Source organism: Manis pentadactyla, chromosome 14 (genome assembly GCF_030020395.1).
Source record: "Manis pentadactyla isolate mManPen7 chromosome 14, mManPen7.hap1, whole genome shotgun sequence".
Classification (NCBI taxonomy): Eukaryota; Metazoa; Chordata; class Mammalia; order Pholidota; family Manidae; genus Manis; species Manis pentadactyla.
The window spans coordinates 31,409,727-31,436,539 of NC_080032.1; the positions used below are offsets into that span (position 1 = coordinate 31,409,727).

The 26,813-nt window shown below is 49.9% G+C and overlaps 1 protein-coding gene across 3 annotated transcripts in view; it reads right to left on the minus strand.

Moving 5' to 3' along the window:
• Positions 1–459: 459 nt before the first annotated feature.
• The window catches only part of ACVR2B (activin A receptor type 2B), a 39,043-nt gene continuing 12,689 nt past the window's right edge, over positions 460–26,813 (minus strand). For 2 of the 3 annotated variants that reach the window (XM_036921651.2, XM_036921649.2), the window contains exons 2-11: positions 14,143–14,350; positions 13,696–13,805; positions 13,394–13,545; positions 13,170–13,313; positions 12,581–12,724; positions 12,302–12,450; positions 11,057–11,171; positions 10,171–10,309; positions 9,749–9,879; positions 460–8,297 (exon numbers count right to left, since the gene is read on the minus strand). In XM_036921651.2, the coding sequence (XP_036777546.1) occupies positions 8,103–8,297; positions 9,749–9,879; positions 10,171–10,309; positions 11,057–11,171; positions 12,302–12,450; positions 12,581–12,724; positions 13,170–13,313; positions 13,394–13,545; positions 13,696–13,805; positions 14,143–14,350 (1,487 nt within the window). In that variant the 3' untranslated portion in view covers positions 460–8,102. The remainder of the gene's footprint in view (positions 8,298–9,748; positions 9,880–10,170; positions 10,310–11,056; positions 11,172–12,301; positions 12,451–12,580; positions 12,725–13,169; positions 13,314–13,393; positions 13,546–13,695; positions 13,806–14,142; positions 14,351–26,813) is intronic. The other variant, XM_036921650.2, reaches the window with a different exon arrangement.

The following is a 26,813-nucleotide window of genomic DNA, read 5'->3' on the forward strand; positions in this document are numbered from 1 at the left end:
TGCGTGATTGCTGGCTCTCAGACAGCCTTCAACAATGACCTGAACACTTTCCAAATCAAAACCCAGAGGCTGCCTAATCTTCCAACTCTCATCTCTGTCATTGCTGGTAAAATTTGGATGAGCCTATTTTTCCCTTATGGAGAAATTATTTGGCTAAACATACACTTACCTTATGGCAGTGCTCTGAGAAAACCCCACTTGGGCTAACACACTTGCAGGACTGAAGTCAACAGTCCACTGAACAGGGCAGAGACCAAACAGTGAGGGCTGAGCCTTGACCCACTGGGAACACACTGACCTTAGGGTCCCACGGTCAGCAGGACAGCCAGGCAGGGGGCCCGTGCTGCTCGTCTGGCTGAGTTGTCACTTTTTATCATGGCCTGCCATCTACGCCCCAGAGACAAAATTCAGATGTGGTGACTGCTGGTTAATTAAACTTTTTGAACTGGTAAAAAAGGCTCTTTAAAAAATATATATATATTTATTTAAAATACATCAAAATGACAAACAGCCATGTCTCACAAGGCCTAATTTCACAGCAACATATGCTACAGACATCTTCCCAAGTGCACTATGGTGGACGGTGGGGTTTTAACTCTGCCATTTAAAGGAATGTTCTACATTTGAGCTTTAGCGACTGGAAATGTGTTACAAAGAGCTCATCTTTGGAACTAGTTTGTGTGCAAAACCAACCAATTGAATTATTTTGCCTATCCAGACATGAGAATACTGAAAATGGCAGAATTCAAAGAACACAGGAAGCACCATTCGATGACACGCTAGACCCATCCTACCACAGTGCCATGAAGAGCTTGCCAGAAGCCCCTTTCAGTCTTTGGGAAGAGTTTTTACTTTAAAACAGTAAGTGCCCATACTTGGCAGGGTGCCTGCATGTGTATGTTACAAACCTGCAGGATCAAGAGGACCCAGATGGTGGCACTGTTCACATGAGGTCTGAGGTAACTGGTTCTTTAAATACCTGGAGCACAAAACTGCATCCAGAAATTAACAGCTGGGAAAAGGGAAAGGAGGGGGTTGGGCTAGAAAAGACAGGAGAAAAAAGCTTACAGCAGTTGCTTTTGGGGGTAGGCAGGTGACAAAAACAAAGGCACAACAGAATTACATTCCAAGACACGTGGCTGGAGAGTAGAGAAATGTCCCTTTATGGGGAGCAGGGAGAGGAACGATGGGTCAGCTCCAGGGGTGCTACTGGATCTGCTGAAACGCAGTGGGTTCCAAGAGCAACAGGGGTGAAGTGTAAAACTTGAGGCCAGACTGAATAAAAATCACAGCTGGTTTTAAATGACACCTTAGGGATTCTCTTGAGGAAACAGCCCCAGGCCGTGCACCTGAGCACAGCAGCCCCGGACTCAGTAGGCGGGGCCTGGGGGACAGCCTTCCACAGGGACTCAGGACTGGCAACTACAGATACAATCAGCCTCATTATTCCTTCCCCTGTCCCCATCCACAAAGTTCTCCCAAGAGACCATTCACTTCTTCCCCAAAGTAACAGGGCTGACATGAAGACCACCCTCCATCCGTGGCAGAGATGCTGACCTTTGCAGGAAGAGCAGGAAAAACTGTACAGACAGTTCAAAGGCACCTGCTGGCCCTGGGCTCTGAGCTCTCTCAATGGGCTCCTGGTTGACTCCTAGACTGAAGCCACAAGCCCACCCCCAACAGCCCCAACCAAACGGGACAGAGTGTGCCCAGCAGCCCCGTCACTGTGCTCACAGGCCACCCTCTCCCTTGCCGAATAATTACTCAACTGGAAACTGTCCTGAAAACTCGGTAATTTGGTCCTAGATAATTCAGTTTGGTAATTATTCAAATCACCAAATCCTCATGTCACATGTCTGTAGCCTGAATCTGATTCTAGTCCCAACATGCCCCGATCTGTGCCCCCAAGCAAGTTCTGTTCCCCCAAATACCCTCACGCTACTACATCCTAATGCAGGAACGTATGAACTAAATTTTAACCTCAGAACCCTTTATTCCAAAGAAATACCAGGAGGAAGCACAAATGCAGGCTCCTCTTGCCTCTCCCTGGCCCCGCTCCTCCCACTCTCCAAGGAGCTGAGCGGACGCATCACTGTCCCCAGCCACAAGTGGAGTTTCGGCCATGCAAGACCCATAAATGGACTCCAATCTGCCAGTGTATCACGAGAAGCCATGTGAGTGCTAAGTAAAGCTCCACACCACTTATCCTCCAGTGTATGTTTATCTTGAAAGGTAAAGCTCATTACTCAGATTACAAAATCATTCTTATTCAAACTCACTAGACTTTATAAAAATAATCTGTGGTATAAAAAAATCTCCACACTATGCAGAAGAATCTGTCAGGTGATATAACTAAATATATATGTAGAGCTATAGAACTTTTAAAGTAAAATTTCAAGGGTTGTATCTCTATGATATAACCTATTCTTTTATTTACAGTGCTACCTAACAACATTCTGATGCAGACATGACCCCGAAAGTCGGGGGATGAGCCCATGCCCAACAAACAGCAGAAACTCCCAGGACTTTAGACACAACTCCATTTGCAGAAAACCTTACCTGTCCAACATTGGGTTAATGGATCATATTTTTCATCCTGTGAGCTCAAAAAATGTAAACTTTGCATGCAAATGAATGTAACACTTTTCTGTAGATGTCCAGAAGAGCCCACATTTGTAGAGTCCACTACATCCACACAGACCCATGTGTCCATTTCCTTAGTGTCCTGTAGTTGGCTTGTAATAGTTCTCAGAATTGCCTAGGCCCCAGATAATCCCCAAACACTCCTGGAGGAAAGGGCAATACAGGGCCCATCACCACACATGGGCATTTAGGGAATATGAGTTTTAATCCATGAGGAAAACCACTTGCATTATCTCTACAAGCTGCCATAGGAGCAAATACAGTATCGCTGGTCTTGGCACCATGGGGGTATGTGGTACCACAATCAAAAGGTCCTGTTTCATCATAGGAAGATATCCTCACAAAAATGTAAATGCTTGGTAGAAATTTAAGTGGTGATAAATCTTTTAAATTCAAAATCTTGTCCAAGCCAAAGTTTACAGTATACCCAAAATGGGTATAAGATAGGAATATTCAAAATATCCCATTAGATAATTTGAAATTTTATGTGAAGATAGTTTATGAGTCTCCTGGACCCACTAACTGTTTTTAAAATGCAGCAGAGTAAACGGAATTAGTTTCTCAGGGGAGCATTTTAAACTTCAATTTTTTTTGCTACAAAACTAAATCATTATCTTAAAAAACTTTTCCAAACCTTCTAAAGGTTTGGGATACATTCATAGGTGGATTGCTGGTTACAAATCAACTACCAGGAATCTTAAAGAACTATGCATATAACCCTGAATTCATTAAATGTTTACAAGTCAAGACTGAGAAGATAAACAGTTCATCACTGAATTACTGGGCCTGCTTCTTTATCTAAAACATAATTGTTGACAGAGAATTAAACTCATCATTACTAGCTGAACACATTAGCTGCTGAGTATTTTATTAGTTCAGCTTTTGTAAACATCCATCGACCAAGGAGAATTCATGACATCCAAATGCAGAGAAAAGCCATCTTGCCCTGTTTCCTTCCTGGCTGCTCGCCCTGGATGAGGAGAGTCAAAGAGTAAATTCACTGCGTTCTTGGAAAGGTGCAGTTTACAGCCCCTGAAATGTGAATCAGTTCTCGAACCAGGTCTGGCCGTATCTCCAAAGATAAGCCATTAAGAACTCAACAAACAACTGCAATATCTGGGACTGAGGATCAAACTGAGTTAACTCCTGGAAATGCTTCCCAATGGAGATATTTTTCTAGTGAGTCAATTTCTCAGGAATAATGCCTGGCTGTTGACTTCTAGTACCAAGTCTAAAAACTTACACACATAAGCTTACTATGTAACTAAAAAACATCAAATCCTTATACAACCAACAGGTGCTGGGAACTTCACATTGCATTGAAAGAAAGGGAAATTTTATCTGCCAAAGGGCCATCCAGTCCTCTCACCCTGGGTGGGCCAGCCGCCTCCACCTCCCTGCCCTCGTGGCAGGCTTTCTGGGCCACACGCAACACATGGTGGACATACCATACACAGTCGGGCTTGTCACCCAGGAAACACCACACACAGCCCAAGCACCCAGGGTAGCAGGGAGCAAGACTGTACCAGCTAGAGAGAAGGTGGGAGCAGAAGAGTGCTGGCTAAAGCCTGACGTGACAAACCATAACAAGGCTGGCCTGATCCTGGGGACAGTGGGAGAACTATCACAGTGGCCTGGAGATGAGAGACCCTTCCCTTGGCTAAGAGTACGTAAGGAGGGCAGGGGTGGGCTTGAGCCTCTAAGATGTGCAAGGCTGGGAGAGGTCCTTTCTTGTTCTGTACACATGCCCCCAAGTCCAGAGAGGCTGAATCCTGGGTCAGATGCAGCTGGTGCACCTGGGGAAGCCCTCCCCAGGCAGGACTGATCCCTTTAGACACCCACTGGGAACCAAGAGGCCAGAACAGGAAGGCCAGGCTGAACAACAGGGACTGGTGATCTGCACCAGACCCCTCACAGCCAGGCAGCCCTTTCCCTAAGAATGGGCCATTTGTAGGCCTCGCCTTGAGTAACTCACCCAAAGAAGGACTCCTGGTAGGACCAATGGTCACAGCAGAAAGCCCGGCCCCTGCCAGCTGTAGGATGCTCCAATGACTATGCCAAGAACTTCCCTGGCCCCTCCACCACTGAGAGTTCTCTGTATGGACCGACACAGTGGCCTCTGCCCTGCTTGCTTCCTCCTTCTCCTGCTCATTCCTGGGTTTCTGTGGCTGAGGATGTCTTCCCACAGGGATTAAACAGATCTGAGTTTTCAGACAGATCACTTTCTCCCCCAAAGCCTTTCACAAGCCAGGGGCCTGCCTGGATGGCAGTGCACTAGAAAAGAGGAGCAAGGGTCTATGGCCACGCTTCTGTCCCCTCACTTGGCCACCTTCCACCCCACACAGGGCAGCCTCTTTTCATGGGCATGGAACAGGGTGCCAGACTTCATTCCCACCAGGCTTCCACAGAGCTCAGGGGGACAAAGGGGAAGTTATCTGAGCTCCCCAGAAGTGGATGCTCTTTGTGGAGAAGAGCACAGACAGAGGTCCTAAACCCAATGAACACAAACCAGAGCTGTAGAGGTTCAGGCCCTTAAGAATACATGATGGCAAACCGACCCTTCATCTGAGGTGGCGGCCCCACCCAGGCTCTCAGCCACACAGCATGCCTTGGGAAGAGTCTTGCCTTCTAGCCATCAGCCGCAGTCACAGTGCTGCCTGGGTGTATTTTCACCACAGCGTGGGGGAAACGGCAGCTGCTGAACTCTCCCCTGTTCCCGGCCTTACCACACAGTGTCGTCACCTGGCACTTCATTCTGGTGCCCAGGCCCCAAAGGGATGCGACAGCAGCTGAGCCAGGGCCAACAGAGTGGAGCCCACACAGAAAAAAGACACACAGGCCGCCAGGAAGGCCTTCCCTGTCTGTGCCACATCCTGACCAGCAGGCCCACCCCAGGGCCGCAGCTCAGCCCTCCACAACCGGGCCAACACCTGTTTTCCCGAGAATCAAAAGAAAAATCACCTAGAGGAAATGTGAGACCACACGGAGAGGCAGAGGGTTAGTGTTCCACATGGGGTAGGATCCGTGGCCTGATGGTTCCTGTCCTGAATTAGCTACATCTTATGTCCGCTAGCGGTTCGTTTCCTCTGAGGGTGAAGAATAGAGATGCCCGGCAATGCCTGAGGAGAAAGCTAAAGAAATTAGATATGGCACTTTTCAATAAATATTTTAAAGCTTCTCAAAGAAATAAATGGAGAAGAAAAGCAACTGCTGTAAGGCCTGTTTTGCTGTTAAAAATTATTCTGAGGGAAGAAAAACACCACAGCACAAAATACTTCAAAAAAAAGACAGTGACGATGTAGCTTACCAAAACACAGAAACAAAACCTGTCCTTGTAACCACCTTGGCCAGCTGACACCACAACCCATGCAGCACCCACTGAGTTTCCAGAGCAGGGCACACATGCCTCCTGCCACAGCCTGTGCCCAAACTGGCAGAGCAGCACCCGCGGGGAGGTCGGGCACCTGTGAGACCAGGGACCCTGCCCCACATGCACCAGGCTGCCCAGTCGCAGTGCAGATGGGACCTCAGGTCCCTGGTTATCAATGCTGCTCATTTGCTCACGAAGTTAAGCCTCAGGTAAAGTTACCTCATGTGGTCTAAGGACCACAGTCTGACCGAGTTAAAGTGGAGTCACTTGTCATTACGAGCACACACCCCTCAAGCTGAGGGAACATCTCCCAGGAGCTCAGGGTGGGATGTCCCTTGCCTCTTCTCACCGAAGTCAATTTGCCCTCAAGATTAAGAGATCCAGTTTTTGAATAAAATGGTCTGAAGAAACCAGAAGGAAAAGCCTTCACGAACAAGGACAATGAGTGCCCAGCCTGGGACCGACGGCCGACCCACGGCTGATGATGGGTATTTACAGGGGGGCGTAATCAAACGAAGATGGCAGCACTCCCTAGAAGATGCAAACCGTTTTTTCTTTTTCTCTATTTCTTTTAAACTTTCCCATCATAAAAACCAACTTACACTAAAATATACTTACTACAAGACAACACAACTAATAAAATATATAATAAAACTTACACAAGTAGAAAAATTCTGAGGTATTTCTGGTTTGAGGTGGTCTGTGGTCGTGAAGTTTTAATTCTTTTACTTTTCAAAATTTAAACCTCGGAAGCCACGTAGCAAAGCATGTGTGTATACGTGGATGTATGTGTGTTTTGTCTTAAAAATTTTGCATGTTTCATAAATTAAAAAAAAAATTCAAATATTGAAACAGCAGCATTAGGAACATTCACCGACTGACTAGAGCAAGTATGGCATAACAGAGAAACGGGTTTGAGAATATGCACCTCTTCACGGGGTCTGGAGAAAGCTGTGTCCTCGAGCCACAGAAAGGGACAATGTCACCACACAGGGCAGAGCCAGCGCTGCCAGGCCCTCGGGGTCTTCACAGAGGCAGGCCATGGCAGGCCCCCGCAAGGCCCCTCCCAGGCTGTGCAGGGCACCCTGCGGGCACCTCCCTGAACTGCTCCAGGAGGAAGCAATCATTTAACTTTTTCCTCCGTAAAGATATTTATAGCATCATGTCTTTCAGAGAATGTACGTACTCACTACCACATGATGATCTCCACCCTTACCTAACTTCAAAATAGGGCAGAAAAGATGTTTTGCCTTGTGCCCAAGCCCACATTAGTGGGAAACCTGGCCAGGACCTGCAGGTGGGTCAGAGCCACATCTGCTCTCAGACTTTCTCCAAACGCCGCTGTTGCCAGTAACGCTCAGCCTCCTCACGTCCTCTCCCCTCAACTCCTGGTTACCTGAGAAGTGGCCTCGCTGCGGAGGGTGTCATGCCGACTGTGCGAGTCCAGTGCAGCTCAGTCCCAAACCCCAGCCCAGCCGGTCCTCCCCTTCCCACTGCGGAGTCCAAACCAGCGGCATCCTAGCGCTGCTGGGTCAGGACAATACCGCTAATCCGTGAAAGACACATCTGCTGTCTCTTAAGCTCACTGTCACAAAGGGAGAAAACACAGTGGGGGACAAGGGCAGAGGGGATCCTCTCCTGAGGAAGGCGTGTCCTTGTGTAACAGTCTTCAAAGGCTCCTCTAGGCAGAGTTTGCAGCATTAAGTTTCCTAAGACAGGAGATGGGTTTCTTTGTGTCCTTGAGACAACAAACACAGAGAAAGTGGGAAAAGCGGACCGCAGGGCCAGGCGGTGGCCGGGGCCCTTCAGCTCGGCGCTGGTTCTGCATTCCAGCTCAGCACCTCAGCGCCTGCTGACGGGCTGCTGTTTCCATACAGTAGAGCAATGTGCTGGTAAAGACTGACCCAATCCAAAAATAATATTAATAATAATAATTATAATAATTATAATAATAATAAAAAGTCAAGGTAAAGTAGCAGCAGCTGCATTTTATGTGTTTGTTGATGTTACGGGATCCCAAAAAAAAAAGCACAACTTTTCCTTTCCTCTGCAGATCCGCTGGGTCTGGAGATCTGCTCCAGTCTTGGGCTTAGATGCTCGACTCTTTAGGAGGCAGGTCCACGTTGGTGACTGAGGTCACCAGGGAGACAAGACAGTCCGAGGTAGTGCCGTTGACTGACCTCCTGATCAGGGACACCCGCTCCTCCACGCAGCCCGCAGACAGCCGAGCCTCCGCATCGTGGTCCCAGCACTCCTCAATGGTCACACAGAGCTGGGCCAGGCCCTGCACAACAGTGGAGGGGAGGAGAAGGACACCCTTGTAGTGCCCCCAGTGACAGTGAGCACGGGGACAGCAAACCTGATCACGTCCCTGAGGATCAGGCAAAGCCTGCGAGTCCTGCCCCCAACAGCAAGCCAAGGAGCAGGGGTATGGAGGAATGCAGGGACTAGGGCCTTTCTTCCCAGCGGTCACCAGCACGCGGCCACCAGCCTCCCCAGCAGCCCCGGCCTCAGCTATGAAGGGAGGTAGGGAGAAACCCAGGTGCGCCCTGGGCACACAGAGCTGTCTGCCTTGGAGCAGCGACCCCCCAACAGAATCTCACGTCAAGCTCCAATCAGGTAAGGGCCCGAAGTGCAGCGGTGCTGTCCTGGGGAGACCAGAGGAGGGGCCATCCTACCCCACCCCCCAAACCCCCCTGGACCCCTCCCTAGAGCCTGTGGAAGGTAGCATGACACTTTGCTGACCCAACTGTGTGGAGCTGGGAAGGCCAAGTGCCCACCTCCAGGAGTGCTCTGGGCTATTCAGCACCAGGCCCTACCAGGACCTCTTGGACCTTGGGCCCTGCATCAGGGAATTGGACCGCGGCCCGGGGAGACTGAGAAAGTCTGCGGCAGGGGGAGCAGGCATCTGCCCACACCACAGCCTTCTACGTGCAGCCCTGGGGTCCAGGAAGCAGCATGGCAGCGGAACTCGGCCTCAACAGGTTGACCCCTGCTGGTAGGTTATGGTGGAGTGCTAGCCCCGGGGGGGACACACGGCTGTGCTTGTTCTGAATTCACCCTGGGATGGGCAAGGGGAGGGGCTCAGTGGAGCTAAAGGCACACGTCCTTCCAGGAGACGAAAAGTTAGGGGCTGGGGTCTTCTGCACGGTAACCCCAGATTGAAAAAGCCCAGCCCAGATACCACACGGCTCAGCCCATGCCCAGAAAATGATGAAGGAAGAGAATAGACAGTATTTCATCAGAGTTAATCCAGATTAAGCATCTACATGATGGGTGTCCTGTAGAAATTTGCCAAGAAATTTGCATTTAACTCATTAAATCTATTAGCACGTTGAAGAGGAAAAAGGCTCAGAGAAATAAAGCAGTTTGCCAGAAGTCACTCAGCCATTGATTGGCAGATCTCCGATTCAAACCCAGAGGTTTCAGGCCCAGGGCTAGTGGGCTCCACTGCACAAGTGGAGAAACTGGGGCGACCTGGGGGTGGGATGCAACTCACTGCACACAGGGGCAACCGGGCCCTGATGGGGCCATCCCCAGGGCTGCACCCCAAAGCCTCCCCAGACACTTCCCTGGTAGGAGGGAGGCAATGCACTAAAAGGCCGCTGACCAGGCTGGGAAGGAGGGGGCTGTCCTATGGCCTGAGGCAAGCTCTCTGCCCCACACTCCCTTGATCTCAGGTTCCTGCTACCCATGGAAGGGCTCGTGAAGTCACCTGCCACCCAGACCCCTCACCGGGTGCTTCAGCCAGTGGTCCTTAATGGCAGGTCGCATCTTCTTGTGCACAACCACCTCCTGCAGCTCTTCCAGTGATGGGTGCTGGCCTATCTCTTCCTCAAAGGGCAGCATGTACTCATCCACAGGTCCTGGGAGTGAGAGCCAGGCGGGCTGTCCAAGGCCCATTGGTCCCCATCCTACCCCCACCCCAGGAGCTCAGGTCCCAACCCACTCACCACCTGAGCCACTTCCATCCCACCTCCAGGATCTTGGGGGCCCCTGCCCACTCCCTATCTCACCCCAGGAGCTTGGGCCCCTGCCCACTCACCATTTGGGCCACTCCACATCCCTCCCCCTAGGATCTGGGGTTTCACCTGCCTGCTCCCCATCCACAGCCGCTCCCATCCCACCCCCAGGAGCTTGGGACCCTGCCCACTCACCATCTGCAGCCCCGCAGCGGGACACGAGCTCCCACAGCACTAGCCCCATGGCGTACATGTCAATGCGCAGGAAGGCATCCCTCTGGAAGTTGATGGCTCCCTCAAGCACCTCAGGGGCCATGTACCGCCGCGTGCCCACCTAAGCCAGGACAGGAGGGTCAAGGTCACCAACTATGTGCAAACATACTCATAGCTGGACACAGGAGCTACATCCTGTGCACCAGACAAAACCAGGACAGCAGGCCTGGGATGCTGAGCAAACCACTGACAATACTGGCAATCCTTGATTTGCCTACTCACGGGAAGGTCATGGGAGGCCGCGGGGCAAAGTGACCCTCAGTGGTAATTTTAAAAACACCACACACTGGAGACAGTCATCTGTCGGTGGAACTGCTGTCTGCTACCTCATCAACACCACAATGGACTACACGCCTGTATATTTGATTAAGATTAAGACCAAAACTAAAAGGGGGAGAATGCCTAAAAATAGTAACAGCAACTGTTTTTAGGATGATTTGCTTAGGATTAACTTTCGCTTACTTTTTCTATGTTTGAGGTTGGACTCTTAGTATACCACTCTGTGTGCCCTTGTTTAACAATTACAACTGAAAAAGGAAGAGAGAGAGACAGACTGCAAGGACCAATGGCCAGAACCCCAAGGGCGAGCATCGGGTCACCTGGCCTGGGATGCTTCGCTGCCCTCTGAGTCCTGCTTCCCTGGGGGTAACGGGATCACATTGTTCCTGGAGACATCAGACAGCTCTGAGCTCACACGGTGACCCTCACCTTGTGCCATGCCAGCTGAGCACCACTGGGATGCAGAGCAAACCAGAGAAGGCAGTGTCTACCCCGTGCCAGCCCCCTTGCACCCCATGAGGTGCATTACCTGCCCGTGCGTGTCCCCCGGGGGCTTCCCTGGCTCAAACCGGACAGCCAGACCAAAGTCAGCCAGCACGGCTGTGAGGTCATTCTTCAGCAATACATTCTTGCTTTTGAAGTCCCTGTGGAGACAAGACATCCCAGAAATGAAGCCAAACATCATGGTCCAGGCTGCCCTGCTCCTGCCTTCCCACCTTGGCTCCCAGATGCTGGAGCCTGTGCCTACAGCCCCCAGAGACCCCAGACCAGCCTGTCCCACCCTATCTGGGAGCAGGGTCTACACCAGAGTGGGGATCCAGGAACTGCACAAGGAGGCAGCTTTAGCACACCCCACACACACAGTGGTGTGAGAAGCCCTGCAATACTCCGCCAAAGCCGGCAATGCAGCACCCGCTCAGGGGCCGGGCTGATCCCACCCCAGGCTCTACAGGGTCAAAGGCCAGGCCTGCATTCCTAGAGGGCTGAGGCAGACACAGCAGCCTGGGATGCAAATTTTCTGGGAAGAATTTTTAATGTTTGGATGTGCATGAGAACAGAAGTCTAAAAGAATGTTCCCAGGTTTCTGTGCAGGCCCGAGGGGTGCTGGCCTGTGCACTCAGCCCCTCCTCTCACTAGCAGAGCTCCTTGGGGCCTCCTCCTCCTCAGCCTGGCTCTGCCTTGCTGTGTCGATTAAACTAGGGGATTAATAGGCACAAATGCTTAGAACCACCCAGGCACACTTACTATGCATTACTGTTAGGCTGAACCACACAGCAGAGTCAACATTCAACTACTTTTGACCTATAAAAGTGACAATTTCATATAGTTGAGCTCACAAGTCATCAACACACTACTCAAAATGTCATCACTCTGATAGTTAATGGAACATGTGTGGGCTGATGCCGCAAATCTCAACAGACGTGACACATACAGAAGTCCTTTCTAAGAGTACAAAGGAATCCTGATCAAAAAGTTCAAGAACTGCTGAACCAGGGCTCTCCAACCCAAACAGGGCCAGCACTTCCTTGTGTGGCCACTGGAGGGCACCAGAAAACTGGCCTGCCGGCCCTGCAGAACCCAGGGCGCGGGGAAGGTAGGGGACGGCCAGGTGCCAAGGCTGAGGGCTCAGCCCAACACACACCCGGAAAGCAGCTAAGCTAAGCGCAGCTAAGCACACTTATGAAATTGGGATGGCCCTGTACCGGGCCTGCTCTCACCCTCCAACCCTGCAGCGCCTGGCCCAGCACAGGGAGGGCATTGCTGACCCCAGTACCTGTGGGCAATAGACGGCTTATGGCCTTCGCCACGGCACCAGGGCACGTCCTCATGGAGGTACGAGAGGCCTCTTGACATTGTCTCTGCCACATGACACAGCTCGTTCCACGTGATGATGTTCCCCTTGAGGTGATCCGTGAGGGAGCCCTGAGGAGAAACACAACTTGGGTGTGGGCCCTGCCCAGCCCGGGAGGCTGCAGGGACGAGCCACCCCACCCTCAGAGGGCCACATGGGGACTGGGCCACCCCACCCAGGGGTCCACCACACATGGCTCACCTTGTCGTGAAAGGCCGTGATGAGCCACAGCTCTACCTCAAGGTTGGAACCCCGTTTCTCGGCGGCAATGAACTGCAGCAGATTCTCATGCTTCATGCCAGGTGTGTTGAAGATTTCCCGTTCACTCTGCCACGACTGCTTGTCCTGAGGCAAGAACGCAGCTGACCCCACTGCAGCCACCTGCCGCCCCCCAGCTTCCACTACAGAGAGAGAAGTGGAAGTCCAGACCCTGAGGTCACCAGCACCTAATTTACACCAGGCCACTGAGGGTTGGGGAAGGGAGTGAGTGGCCCAGTATCACCCAACAGAAGAGACAGCTGGGCCTAGCTTTTGCTAATCATCCCCAAAAACTGCTTGGGTAGCCTAGTGTCCAGGGCCTCTGAGCAGAACCTGACGTCAAACACAAAACCCTGAAAACCAGAGTGGATCAAGGTTTTAGAAAGCCCTACCCTGGTCCCACCATGAAATTTCCCCCCATCCCACCCACTTCCCGCCCATCCCACCTATATGCTGCCTGGGATTACCCTGGGGTGGGAAAAAGCTCAGGCCACAGCAGGGGTGGATGACCTGGAGCCCTTCAAACACATACCTGGAGTGGGAAGATCTTGACAGCCACAAAGTCATTCATGAGCTGTGCCTTCCAGACACAGCCAAAGCGACCCCGAGCCTTGATCTCCAGCAGCTGCAGCGGTTTCAGGCCCACGAGAGGGGATGGAGGAGGAGGTCCAGGTTCCTGGGGGGGGTGAAGGGCTTAACAGGGTCTGGCCTGGCCTCCCACCTCTAGCCCTGCCCTGCCCACGCCAGCCGTCTCACCTCGTGGATGTCCACGTGGCCGTAGGGGGGCTTGCGGTGCCGGTACGTCCAGAAAGCCAGCAGGACGATGAGGGACAGGCCCCCAATGGGCAGCAACGAGTAGGCCAGCACCGTGAGTAGGGTAGGGGCTGTCGGAGGTGGCTCGTACGTGACTGGGGGACACACAGAGCCCTGAGTCACACAGCCCGCCTACCCATGCACCTCCAGGACCAGACCAGAGAGCCCGGCATCCACTCCCAACCCAATCCAGGAGCTCGGAGCTCTGGGGCCAGGAGAGGCCTGTGCCTGACCCCTGCCCTCACCTTCTGGGCCCCCAGCCTCTGGTAAGTGGGTGAAGCGCTCGTTGCAGAAGTCACCTTCACAGCAGCAGAAGTACACCTGGGGGTTCTCCTCGGTGGCCACACACTCCTGCCTGAAGGCACACAGTGTTCCAGACACCCCTCCACTGAGGGATGCAGGACTCTCATAGAACTCCATGGGAAACCACCTGGGGTGAACCACCTCCCCTACAGTGGGACCCAGAATTGGGAGGGGCAGTCATGGGTCAACACTCACCAGGAGCCACGTCGGGACCTGGGCAGGACAGACACAGCTCCAGAAAGGCTGGGACCCCAGCACCACCCCTACGAGTCCAAGCTGTCACCAGAGCCCCCCACATTTCCCCTCCCTCCCTTAAACGCCAGGCTGGGCCAGTTCCAGGCACCCCGAGACCCGCACGGCCCCGCGGGCAGCAGCTCAGCAGATGTCACCTGTCGTAACAGTTGAAGTCGTCCAGCCAGCAGCCCTTCTTGACGAGCTCAATGGTGCCCGAGCTGTTGCGCCAGGAGGCGTAGCAGTGCAGCCGCTTGTCCTGCTCAGCCTGGCAGCGCTCCAGTCCACTCTGGTTGGTGCGCTCCAGCTCCCAGTTGGCGTTGTAGTAGATGCACTCCCGCGTCTCAGCCTCCCCACGCCCGGAGCCTACGCCAAGGGGGAGAGAACGTGAGCACCGTGCTGCTCTCCCCACCCCAGGCCCCAGGTCCCCAGAGGGAGCCAGATGTGGACGCAAACAGCCCTGCACCCAGAACGGCCCTGTGCTCCTGCGTGGGAAGCAGTTAGTTCTCCACAGCAGCAGCAGTTACCTGAGGCACCCTGAAAACCCAGGACATCAGTATCACTGCATGTAGGGCCAGGGCGTGCTCTGCTGGAAGTACACTTCTGGGCCAGCCCAGACCCGCCCCTGGAATGGAGGCACAGCCCACTTTGGCTGTCTGTCCCAGGGCTTCTCATGCGGCCCCCAGACAACACGGCTGGAAAAGCCAGGAGGGGTGGCTTCCTGCGGCTGTGTCTCTGCCTCGTCCCACACTTGCCAGTCCCAACAGACACCCGGCCAGTACGTCCCCCACACCCTGTCCAGCCTGGATGGGAAGCAAGGGCTCTCCAGTGTCCTTTCTGCACCCAGTGCCACACCTGGTGCTTGGCAGGACAAAAGGTCACCAAGCAGCAGGTCCGTGAGCTCAGGGTGCAGCCCCCAGGGTCACCATGGGGCGTCATGCGCCCCAGGAGGAGGCTTGGCTGGTGGCTGAGCAGCACAAATGAGCCTGCTGCCGGGCTTGGCCCCTGAAGACCCTATGGGTTGCCCGCCCACCCCCATGCTTCTTCTAGCCCCGCACTAGTGCCATGCAGATGTGGGAACACCTACGCCCCCAACCACACCTCCAACAGTTCTCTCCTTCAGATGCCCTCAATGTTCTCCACATCAGTCTTTCTCCGCCTCCCTCCCGAGCAGCCCCTAGTCCCAGCCCTGAAATCTGCCCTGTGACAAGAAAGAGGAAGGAGATGCCAGAGGAGGGTGCCGGGAAACAGGCTCTGACTTGCAGACCTGACACCATTTGGGAGTGCCCTGCTGTCGTTCCTGTAGGGGCACGGCGATCACCCTCGTTCCCAACCCCACACAGATGCTGAGAGGGACCTGGCACCAAGCACCCAGCTCTCTTCTCCATGCTCCATGGCCTAACTGTGGGCTGGTGACCAGACAACACCCCTGGCTGGTCTTCCCTACACTCATCCCTGCCCCCAGCAAGGAAGACGGAGGGGTCAGTCACACCCACGAAGGTAGGCCAGCCCACGAGCAGCAGGAGCCTCTTCATCATCAGCCTGAAAGGCCACTGGAGCAGGGAGGAGTGGAAGACCCTACCCCAGCCCCAGGGGAGGGCACGGCACCCTGAGTCCAGCACACCCAAGGCCTCCCTCACCCTCCACGCCACGCCCAGCAGTGGCCACCAAGATCAAAGAGCCTGCTATCCCACAGTACAGCCACAGGAGGACAACGACTATCTGTAGGTGGAAGGGGCTCCCCATGGCAGTGGCCGTTGTCTGGTCACTCTGCCTTCTGCATCTCCCTGCAGTGAAGGGTAGCTCCTAGAGGCCAGAGGCTACTGGAGAGTGTTTATTCTGCACTTGGTGCAAATTCTGAAGCCCTTATGCCATTTGGTACAAAAGGGCATCAGGTGGGGCTGGCATGAAACGTGTGCATTTACCTCCGCTGTTGCAAAATGGACAGTCAAGGCTGTGAAGATTTTGAGTGAGACAGACCCATCAAGGCCCTGTGAGCTGGATGTCCATGTGACTGAAGATGGCTATGACTGGGGCCTCTGCAGTGCCTTAAACACCATTTGCCTTTCGCACTGGCCCAGGCTAGCAGCACAGCCTGCCCAGGGCAGAAGACAATGTAGGCTATAGCCTGTCAGTGGGGCCTGCCTTTGACCTTTGAAGAGGTCAGCAGAACCCCATCAGAAGTGCATTGTGTGACTGAGTCCCACAGCAATCTGGAAATTACGTGGCCTTGGACATTTTGACAGGTGGACCGACGATGGCTGGCCCTTCTGGCACCTTGGGAACAAGGCCTGAAAGCTGTCCTCCTGTGTGTTCCTGGTTTAACAGCAGAGGGGCCCCCAAAGATGATGGTAGTGTAACCAAAAAGGCAGGAAGGTAAGAGCATCTTACCAGGGAGTTTTGGCTTACCATTGTGGCCAGGCATGTGCCTCCCATAGCCCTACATATAGACCCATCAGTAACCCCACAGGGAGAGGAGTTGAAAGTCTGGTGTACTAGACCAGGATGAGGTCCCATTCCTGTCACTGTCCTATCACAAGACCACTCTTTTGCATGTATCCTACCTGACAGACAAGATTTGCCTACCCTGGTGCCATTAAAACATGTATCTAACCACCCATAAGGTTTTCTTCTACAGTCCTTGTGGCCTGGATGCACCCCCCAGCTGCAGCTGCCAGCGTGATGATTGCTCTGAACTCTCTGCCTTTTCAGCTACTTTGTGGAATGGGCAAGCTATGGACTTAACCTGCATAGGGCTTTGAACCTAGCTGAAGCCTCCAGCTTGAGCATTATCATGATTTTATTGCTGTTGCTATTTTGTTATTTGCCTGGTTCCAATGCTCCAGTTTTCTCACACAGGGGCCATTGCAGAAGATGGGGAATGTGTACATTGTGAGGCGAGATTTCTGGAGGGGTGAGCTGTGGGTAAAATTGCAATATTTCCAGAATCTCTCTCCTGGCTTTAGTGCATCTACACATCAATAGGTGTTTCAAGGGGTGGAGAGAATTGGTCCATCTACATATCGACCACAATGGTGTGCAAGGGTTTATCTGGACTGGAGAGGCTGGGTGGAGCTCTCTTCTGCTGCAGCCTGGTCAGGACAGAGATGGGATGACTGCTTGTAAGAAACAAATGGGTTTCTTAACTTTATTTCTCCCTTTGGCTGATTTTGGTTTCAAAGGTATTTTGCCCTGAGATTTTTCTCCTGGAGTTACAGTGAGCTCCCAACTCTCCAGGCAGGGCCTTGGGATCCACAAAGGGGCTCACACAGGAGTACATGCTGGCTTCCCCCAGCCAGGCCCTTCATCAAGGCTTAAGGCTTAAGGGGAAGACATGAGGAGATGCAGGGTGAGGGCAGGAGGGAGCATGGATGACCAAAGGCTGGGCAAGCACGCCAGGGCCCAGGGCCCAGGTTGGCACCGAGTGTCCACAGGCCCCTGGCCACCAGCAGCAGCTGGTGGCCAGATTGTGCAAAGCACCCAGTCCAGAGTACACCAAACCTCCTCTCCCAGCCTGGGGGCACCCACAGCAGCAAATCTAGTGAGGGGAATCCCTGGAGACCAAGACTGGTGGGGCCAGGACCCCAAGCTGGGCTACAGACAGGGTGCTGAGCACCTCCACTTCCCTCCCCCGCTGCAGTCACACCACATGGGCAGGCCCTCGAGTGCACGCAGCCTTCCCGCACATCGCCACCTCCCACTTTCCCCTTTAACTGTCAGCTGTTCTCTCACCTGGGAGACCAGGCAAATTTCACTTCCACAGGCGCTTGTCCTTCCTCCATCACCTGAATTTCTCACCCTTCACTAACTGTCTGTTGCTGTTTAAATGAATATTTCAGAAATTCAATAAGTGTAAAAAATAATGTCACCATTCTCAGCAGAAACTCTTCAGGCCAAAAGGGAGTGGCATGATATATTTAATGTACTGAAACAGAAGGACTGCCAACCAAGAATCCTCTACCCAGTGAGATTATCATTTAAATTTGAAGCAAGGATTAAACAATTTCCAGACAAACAGAAGTTGAAGGAATTCGCCACCACTAAGCCAGTCTTACATGATATGTTAAAGGCATTACTGTATGGAAATGACCCTAAAGCTAAACAGCTTTCACCAGTGAAAATGAACCCACAGCAAAGGTAGTAGACCAAATAATTACCAAGCAAGTACGAAATTAAAACAAAAAAAGCAAATCAACTATACACAAAACCAGTCAAGGGATAAATTGGTGCAGATAAAAAAGTGCAGATTATGACAATTAACACAAAAAGTGTGGAGGAAAAAGAAGGGAAAAAAAAGTACTGTTAGATTGTGTATGAAATGGAGTATTCAGCAATTTAAGATAGATTATTATATAATAAAGAAGCTATCCTTGAACCTCTGGTAACCACAAAACTAAACACTATAATAAATACCCACATAAAAAATTAAATTTTAAAAAGAGAGAGAGAGAAATCCAATTACAACACTAAAGAAAACCATCAATAACAAGAGAATATAAGAGAGGAAGAAAGGAACAGAGAAGAGATACAAAAAAAAGCAAAAAACAATTATTAAAATGGCAATAAGTACATATCTATCAATAATCATCTTAAATGTAAGTGGACTGAATGTACCAATCAAAAGACACAGAGTGGCAGAAGAGATAAAGAAACAAGACCCAACTGTATGCTGCCTTCAAGAGACTCCTTTCAGCCCAAAGACATATACACAGACTAGAAGTGAAGAGATGGAAAAGGTATTCCATGCAAATAATAGGCAGAAAAAAGCAGGAGTACCAGTACTTATATCAGACAAAATTGATTACAAAACTAAGAAAGTAATAAGAGGCAAAGAAGGACATTACATAATGATAAAGGGGTCAGTCCAACAAGAGGATATAACCATTATAAATATCTATGCACCCAACACAGAAGCACCTAAATATGTAAAACAAATAGTAACAGAATTAATGGGGGAAACAGACTGCAACACATTCATTTTAGGAGACTTTAACACACCACTCCCATCAATAGACCGATCAAGCAGACAGAAATTAAATAAGGAAACAGAGGCTCTGAACAATAAATGAGTACAGATGCAAAAATTCTCAACAAAATATTAGCAAACTGAGTCCAAAAATACATCAAAAAGATCATCTATCATGGCCAAGTGGGATTTATTCCAGGGATGCAACAAGGATGGTACAATATTCGTAACTCCATCGGTATCACAGACCACATTAATAAGCCACACAATCATCTCAATAGATGCTGCAAAAGCATTTGACAAAATCCAACATCCAGCAATCTGGATTCAATGTAATCCCTATCAAAATTCCAACAGCATCCTTCAATGAACTAGAAAAATAGTTCTAAAATTCATATGGAGCCATAGAAGACCCTGAAGAGCCAAAGTAATCCTGAGAAAGAAGAACAAAGCAGGGGGTATTACGCTCCCTGACTTCAAGTTCTACTACAAAGCTACATTAATCAAAACAATTTGGTACTGGCACAAGAACAGACCCATAGATAGTGGAAAGAATAGAGAGCCCAGATGTAAATCCAAGCATATATGGTCAATTAATATATGATAAAGGAGCCGTGGATATACAATGGGGAAAAGAGAGCCTCTTCAACAACTGGTGTTGGCAAAACTGGACAGCTACATGCAAGAGAATCAAACTAGATAGTCTTAACTCCATACACAAAAGTAAACTCAAAATGGATCAAAGACCTGAATGTAAGTCATGAAATGAAAAAACTCTTAGAAGAAAACATAGGCAAAAATCTCTTGGACATGAACATGAGCAACTTTTTCCTGAACACATCTCCTCGGGCAAGGGAAGCAAAATAAAAAATGAACAAGTGAGACTACATCAAACTAAAAGCTTCTGTACAGCAAGGACACCATAAGCAGAACAAAAAAGCATCCTACAGTATGGGAGAATGTATTGGTAAATTACTCATCCAACAAGGGGTTAACATCCAAAATATATAAAGAACTCACATGCCGCAACACCCAAGAAGCAAATAACTCAATTAAAAAATGGGCAGAAGATCTGAACAGACACTTCTCTACAGAAGAAATTCAGATGGCCAATAGGCACATGAAAAGATGCTCCACATCGCTTATCATCGGGGCAATGCAAATTAAAACCACAATGAGATATCACCTCACAGCAGTTAGGATGGCCAACATCCATAAGGTAAGGAACAACAAATGATGGCAAAGGTACAGAGAAATAGGAACCCACCTACACTATTGGTGGGACTGCAAATTGGTGCAACTGCTGTGGAAAACAGTTTGGAGGTTCCTCAAAAAAACTAAAACTAGAAATGCCATTTGACCCAATAATCCCAATCCTAGGAATTTACCCGAAGAAAACAAAATCCCTGATTTGAAAAGATACATGCACCCCTGTTTATTACTGCAGTGTCAGCAATAGCCACAATATGAAAGCAACCAAAGCGTCCATCAATAGACAAACAGATAAAGATGTGGCACATTATATACAATGGAATATTATTCAGCCCTACAAAGAAAAGAAATCCTGCCATTTGCAGCAACATGGATGGATCTAGAGGATATTATGCCAAATGAAATAAGGCAGGTGGAGAAAGACAAACACCATATGATTTCACTTATTTGTGGAATATAAAAACAAAGCAAAACAGAAAGAACAAAATAGCATTAGACTCATAAACACTGAGAAGGGACTAGTAGTTACCAAGCGGGAAAGGAATGGGCTCCGTGGGGGGAACTATTCAACCACTGTGATGTACATTTGATAAAAGAGGAGAAAAAAAAAAAGAAACTAAAAGATGTCACCAAAGAGAATCTCCAAGAGAAAATAACACAGAGAACACACATGTGCAAGGGAAGACATTACAAATGTGCTCACTAATAGCTTTGTAAATGTCAGGCTTCCCCTCAAGGCTGCAAAGGTGATTGGGGCAAAAGCCTGCACTGTGCTCAGTGCTAGAACCAGGTCCACACATGGCGGTTGGGTGGGGAGAAGGACCAACAACAGACTGAAGGGCACGGTTCCCTCCTGGCCACAGCAGGGTTCTGGAGGAAGGGGACACCAGGAGGGTGACCGCAGTCTGTAGCCCAAGCCCCAGGGTCCTCAGAGGAGTCCTATCTTCATTCAGACCCCAGGCAGCAAGCCCCCTGTGCAAGGCTAGGGGCCTGATTAAAGGAGACCAGCAGACAATGGCGAGTGGCCCAGCTTCTCTCTACAGGCCACTGACCAACCAGGGACCCCTCTGGCCACAACCCTGGGCAGGACCCAAGTAGACAGGGCTGGGAACTCCAAACCTCCAGGCTCCAAGCAGGCCCCAAGGATTCAGTATATCACCGGACCCCGTCTGAGCAGATCCTTCTAACAGACAAAAAGGGAGCCTTAAGCTGGCCAGACTTCACTCAAATCCTGGCTCGAACACTTCCTGGTTGTGGGTCCCTGGGCAAGTTACTGAACCACCCTATGCCTCCATTTCCCTACCTGTGAAAAGGGTAACAGCCACCTACTTCCTAGGGCTGTGAGTTCATGCATTTTAAACATGGTCAGAACAATGCCTGGCAATTAGTTGTTTGCTGTTACCTCAGAGCCATACCCCTCCCTGCTGCCCATGATCATCCTTCATGCTACAAGCTCCGCTAGAAGGCCCCAGACCAAGCCATGGGTGTGCACACCCATGCCCGCAAGAGCTTTGCTTTCAGAGCCCAAGGGAGACCTGGGAAGACTGGGAGAATCTATGGCCCTCCTATACCACACCCACCCTCTGCTGCCAGCTGGAAGCCAGGGACTCCCCACTTCTGCCCTCCTCCCTGTACTCTGCTTCTGCACACACTCAGCTATTTATAGCCTCTGGCAACACTCCAAACACAAGGCCATCTCTGCCTTTTAATAGACACAGGGCTCCTGCCCACGCTCACGTGGCCCAGGCATCCATGCACAGACGACTCCCCCGACCCCAGCCCACTAGCCCATCCTGGCAGGAGAGGGAGCTGTGCCCCTTCATACCTGCTGCCTCAGGGCCTGAGGGCAGCCCACCTGATGATACCTGGGCAAGCGGTTCACTGCATCCCTGAGCAACAGCCACCTGCTGGCCTCCGAAGGACCGGGCACACCAGTGGCAGTGCACCTATGTTCCAGAGGGGCCACACCTTGGTTGAAGGAAGTCCCCAAGCCCTCGGTCCAGGCAGGGCAGAGAAACCCCACTCCTGGACACACACCACCACCACCACCAAAGAAATTACATGCAGATTCCACTCTGAACAGACACTCCAGGGAGATGGACCTAAACAGGTGAGTTGGACGCTACTGTGCAAGTGCTGGCAGGTCTGCTTCCCAGTCCCCTGTGCACTGGGGAGGAAAGGGCGAAGTCCTGCCATGGTACTGCCTCTGAGGGACTCCCAGTGCCACGGGAAAGAGGAGTGTGAAGGGTGGAGAAAGCGGGCAACCAGGGCAGAGCCTCGACTGGAGGACTTGGGTGCTAGACTGGCCACGCCTGGGCTTCCATGAGCTCTGGGCTCAGCCAACATCTCCTGGAGGACTACGGTCTCCAACAGGGTGGGGACTGGGGGTGGCCTATGCTCTGCCCTGGGCTCCTGGAAGTCCCACTGTCCACAGGGAGCAGGTGCCCAGCCCACCTACGTGAGCATGGTAGAGAAGGGGATGCCACCCACCACTGCATCAGCACAGCAGGCACTCTCCCAGAAACCTCCATGCCCGAGAGCTGGCTGAGTAAGCCTGCCATGGTCCCCCCCATTTTCCAGCCTCCAGGTCTGCCCAGGATGGAGAGGCAGCCTTCCACCCTCGAAGGCCCCACGTGGGCTCCCCCAGCCCTGCCCCTCAGAAGGTGGCCCTATAGTTAGCTGAGCACCTGCTGCCCCAGCAGGTTCCCCCAAAGGAGCCTAGAAGGGCCCAGAACCCTAAGGTGGGGCTCCAGTGCAGACATGGGTGTGTGCATGACTCTCCCCTGGCCCACACAGCAGCATCTTCACCACCCTCCCCATGACCCGAGCACTGATGGGCAGGACAAGGGCCCCGGGAGTCTAAGTGGAGGTGGGGGCTGAGCGGAAGGCCGCAGCGTGGGACAGCCACACCACGCGCTCGAGTGCACGTGCATCATGGAGTGCCACCTGTACAGCAGGGCAGCAAGAACCCAAATGCACCTACACTTTCTCTCTGAACTTCTTTTACACAAGAGTAACTTGTGATGATCAGTTTCTAGCAACCACATGCAACCTGAGCACTTCCTTTTCCCCCAGCCATGTATTCGTGAGCCAAACAAGTTGATACATTTATTTAACACACACATAGCAGGCCCTATATTAAGCATTTTACAAATAATTTATTTAATCCTCGTGACAACCCTCTGAGGGGCCTTATGTTACAGGTGAGGAAACTTGAGGCACAAAGAGGTGAAGTAACTTACCCAAGTTATTTATCAAGCACCAAAGCCAGGTTTGGACCCGGGCAGCCTGGCCCTGGTGCACACACCCTGGGGCTGCTGCCTGAGTCCCCTGGACAACCTCATGGCGACTTAACTGCCACTGGTTAGCGATATTGCTAATTTAAGCACTGCTACCATGAGCCCTCCTGTTCTCTTCTGCTCTCATGGTGCTTCTCCAGGAGACCCAGGGGCCACGCCCACAGGCTGGAGAGGCTGTAGGCACAGGCAACACACTAGAAACCGTCCAGCCTTCTCCAAGGTGGATGCGCCACTTCACCCCAGCAGACCAATTCCCCCCTCACCCCCAGCACTTGCTCACCTGGTCATTGTGAAATGGCATGTGACAGTGTGATTCCCATTTGTGAACTGCATCATCCTTTTTGTGTTTATAAGCCTCTCTGAGAACTACCGGTTCACACCCTCTCCCATTTTTCTGGTGGGTTGCTTTTCCTTAGAGTTGTAGAAATTCTTTAAATATTCCTTTTTTTTTCCAACTAATATTTTTTTAATTAAGGTGTCATTGACATACAATCTCATGAAGGTTTCACATGAGCAACATATTTAAATATTCTTGATAACTTTCCTTACTATATAATAAGTCATTTATTTGCTGTTTGCCAAGAGGTCTATTTTATCTGAATCTAACATAGCTATATGACATTTCTATGGTTAATATTTTCCTAATTTATCTCTTGCCAACTTTTATTTTAAATCTTTCTGTATCTTTCTTTTTTCCAGTTCAATCTACGTTTTGACCTAGAACTAAGTCCCATACATTTATGATTAAAGCTATGTTTAAATTTCTCTACTGTTACCATATCAGGTTATCTTTTAATTCTGCATATCAGCCAGTTCTGGTCTGGAAGTAATGCACTCTCTTTCTATTCTATTACAAGCTGACCCGTAAATCTTAATATATACATTTATGCTAAAAGCCTAAAGTTAATCAACATCTCTACCGTCCCTCACAGGAACTAACTCCAATTATCTCTTCCCAACTTAAATTTAATTAGCTTAACAGATTTGTTTAGTGGTTAACCTGTTATTGTTGTTTTTATCTGCTTCCCAAAGCAGCTATTATTTGTGTTTTATAGTCAGTATTTTATTTATCCGTGCAGCCATCAGCTTGTCTGTACACCCGCCCCTGCTCCTCCTTCTGGGACCACTGTCCGGGAACATCATCCTTCAGCAAACATCTTTTGGTGGAGAAACTTTGTTTGCTTTTATGAAAATGTTACTTTGCCCTGTTTCCTAACTGACAGTTTAAAAGAACAAAAACTTCCAGGCTGAGTTATTTTCTCTCAAAATTTTGAAAATATTATTCCACTATCTTCTGGCTTCTACTATTACTGTTGAAAAGGCTGTTCATAGTTTAACTTTGTAGATACTCTGTCTTTTTCCTCTTTACAGTTTTACTAAAAGCTAGGTATCTAAGTGTATACTTTAACTTATACTGCTTGAAAGAATATGCTTTAAATCTAATGACTCATGTCTAGGATCAATTCTGAAAAATTATCAATTTGAGATTGCATCTCCCTAGTCTATGATTCTGAAATTCCTATTACAAGTATATTGGATCTTCCCATTCTATCCAGTCCTTAACTTTGCTTTCATATTTTCCAATTCTGTGTCTAAGAATCATTATAGAGAATTCCATATGGTCTAACCTTCAATTCACTGATTCTCTCTTTTGCTGTGTCTAATTTGCTGTTCAGCACTTCTACTTAAATTTACAAATTCAGTTAATCATTTTCATTTCTAGTTCCATTTTTGCCAATTTCAATTCTGTTGTCATACTTCCAAATCCTTGTCTTATAATTCCATAATTTAAATTCCATAATCTGTTTCTGCCATGTGTTATTTCTGATTTTCATTCATTGTATCTTACTTTCTCATGTGTTTTGGAATTTTGGATTCTAAAAAGTTTGAATTCTGTTTTGGATACAGACCTTACGTTCAGTGGAGCCTTTACTGTGGGAACACTAGGAGGTCAAGTTTGAGGGGGCAACCTTCCAAGATAATTTATATTATTGCTTTTGCCAAATTCTCTAGAACATTATTAATCTGGAATCACCTTAATTTCTCAACTTCAAGTTTCCCAGAGAACAGAGATGGTACAAAATCCAATTCTAAGCTCACGTATGCAAAGACCTACAATTATTTATTCTTAGGGGAAACTACCCACCCCCCACCAACCAAGGCCAAGATTTTCAATGTCTATTCCCTTTGTCAGCAAAAGGGTATTCCTCCTAGTCATACAACACTGAGGTATTGTAAGTATTGTGAAAATCCTACCATGGGAAAGCCTCAGTCTCAATTCTATACTCTTTCTCCTGTCCCTCACATACCACTGCTGGACCCACATCTCTACACCATGGAGACAGGCCCACACTGCTGCTGGACCCACAGCTCTCCATCATGGAAACAGGCCCACACTGCTGCTGGACCCACATGTTCACACCATGGAGACAAGTTCCACTGGGAAGTAGTTTAGCCATGGAGGTATACAACTCTAGTGTTCAGTCCCCTTTTGCTTCTTCCTCATTTTTTATACGCACAGCCATGCATAGACATTTAAAAAGGATATTTATTATACTTTTTTCAGCATTTGTATGTGTCGTGTATAAGGTTTTTCAGCTGTTTTGTTCACTGTCATTGTCATAAATGGAAGTCCAGGAGCATTTTCCAAAGATGACAAGAGGAACTGAAGCCCATCTAGGAACAGGAATCAAGCCAGTCACCTCAAGTCATTTCCAGCTTCAACTCTACAAGAAGTCCCTGGCATCACCCTTCCACAGAACAAGCATGAGTCCAGGACAAGTCCCTGGAGAGTCTGCCTTTCTCCAGGCTCACCATTCCTGGAAAGCAAGCTTCCAGGCAAAGGTCAAGGACTATACACAAATATTACTTTTCCCTCTTCTGTAATCTTATTGAACCAAAGTTTTTTAAGGCATAAACCCGTAAGTACCAAGAAAGCAAGAGAGAACTACAAAAATGAAATTCTGAAGTTGCAAACAGTTACTCAATGTGGTCAAATGACCACAGACTCCTAAGTTAGATGTGGAGAAAGCAGAGAAGCAACATGATTTCTACCAAAGAACCCTTCAAACTCAGGAATTAGTGGCACCAGTGTCTCTGGACAAGTGGGGTAAAGGTAAGTCCAAAGACAGAAGGGTTGTTGGTAAGAGGCAACCAGATTCTCAAATCTCACTGCCACTCAGCATGGCTGAGGGCTCCCCTCACCCCAACCCAACAGAGTAGAAGGCCACCTTCTGAAGAAGATAAAATAGAGAGCCTCTGGACAGGGGGGAATACTTGAGGGCATGGGCACCACACTGAAGCAAGAGTGCATTCCTATGGCCTCCAGGGTATTGGCAGCCAGGCCTGTTAC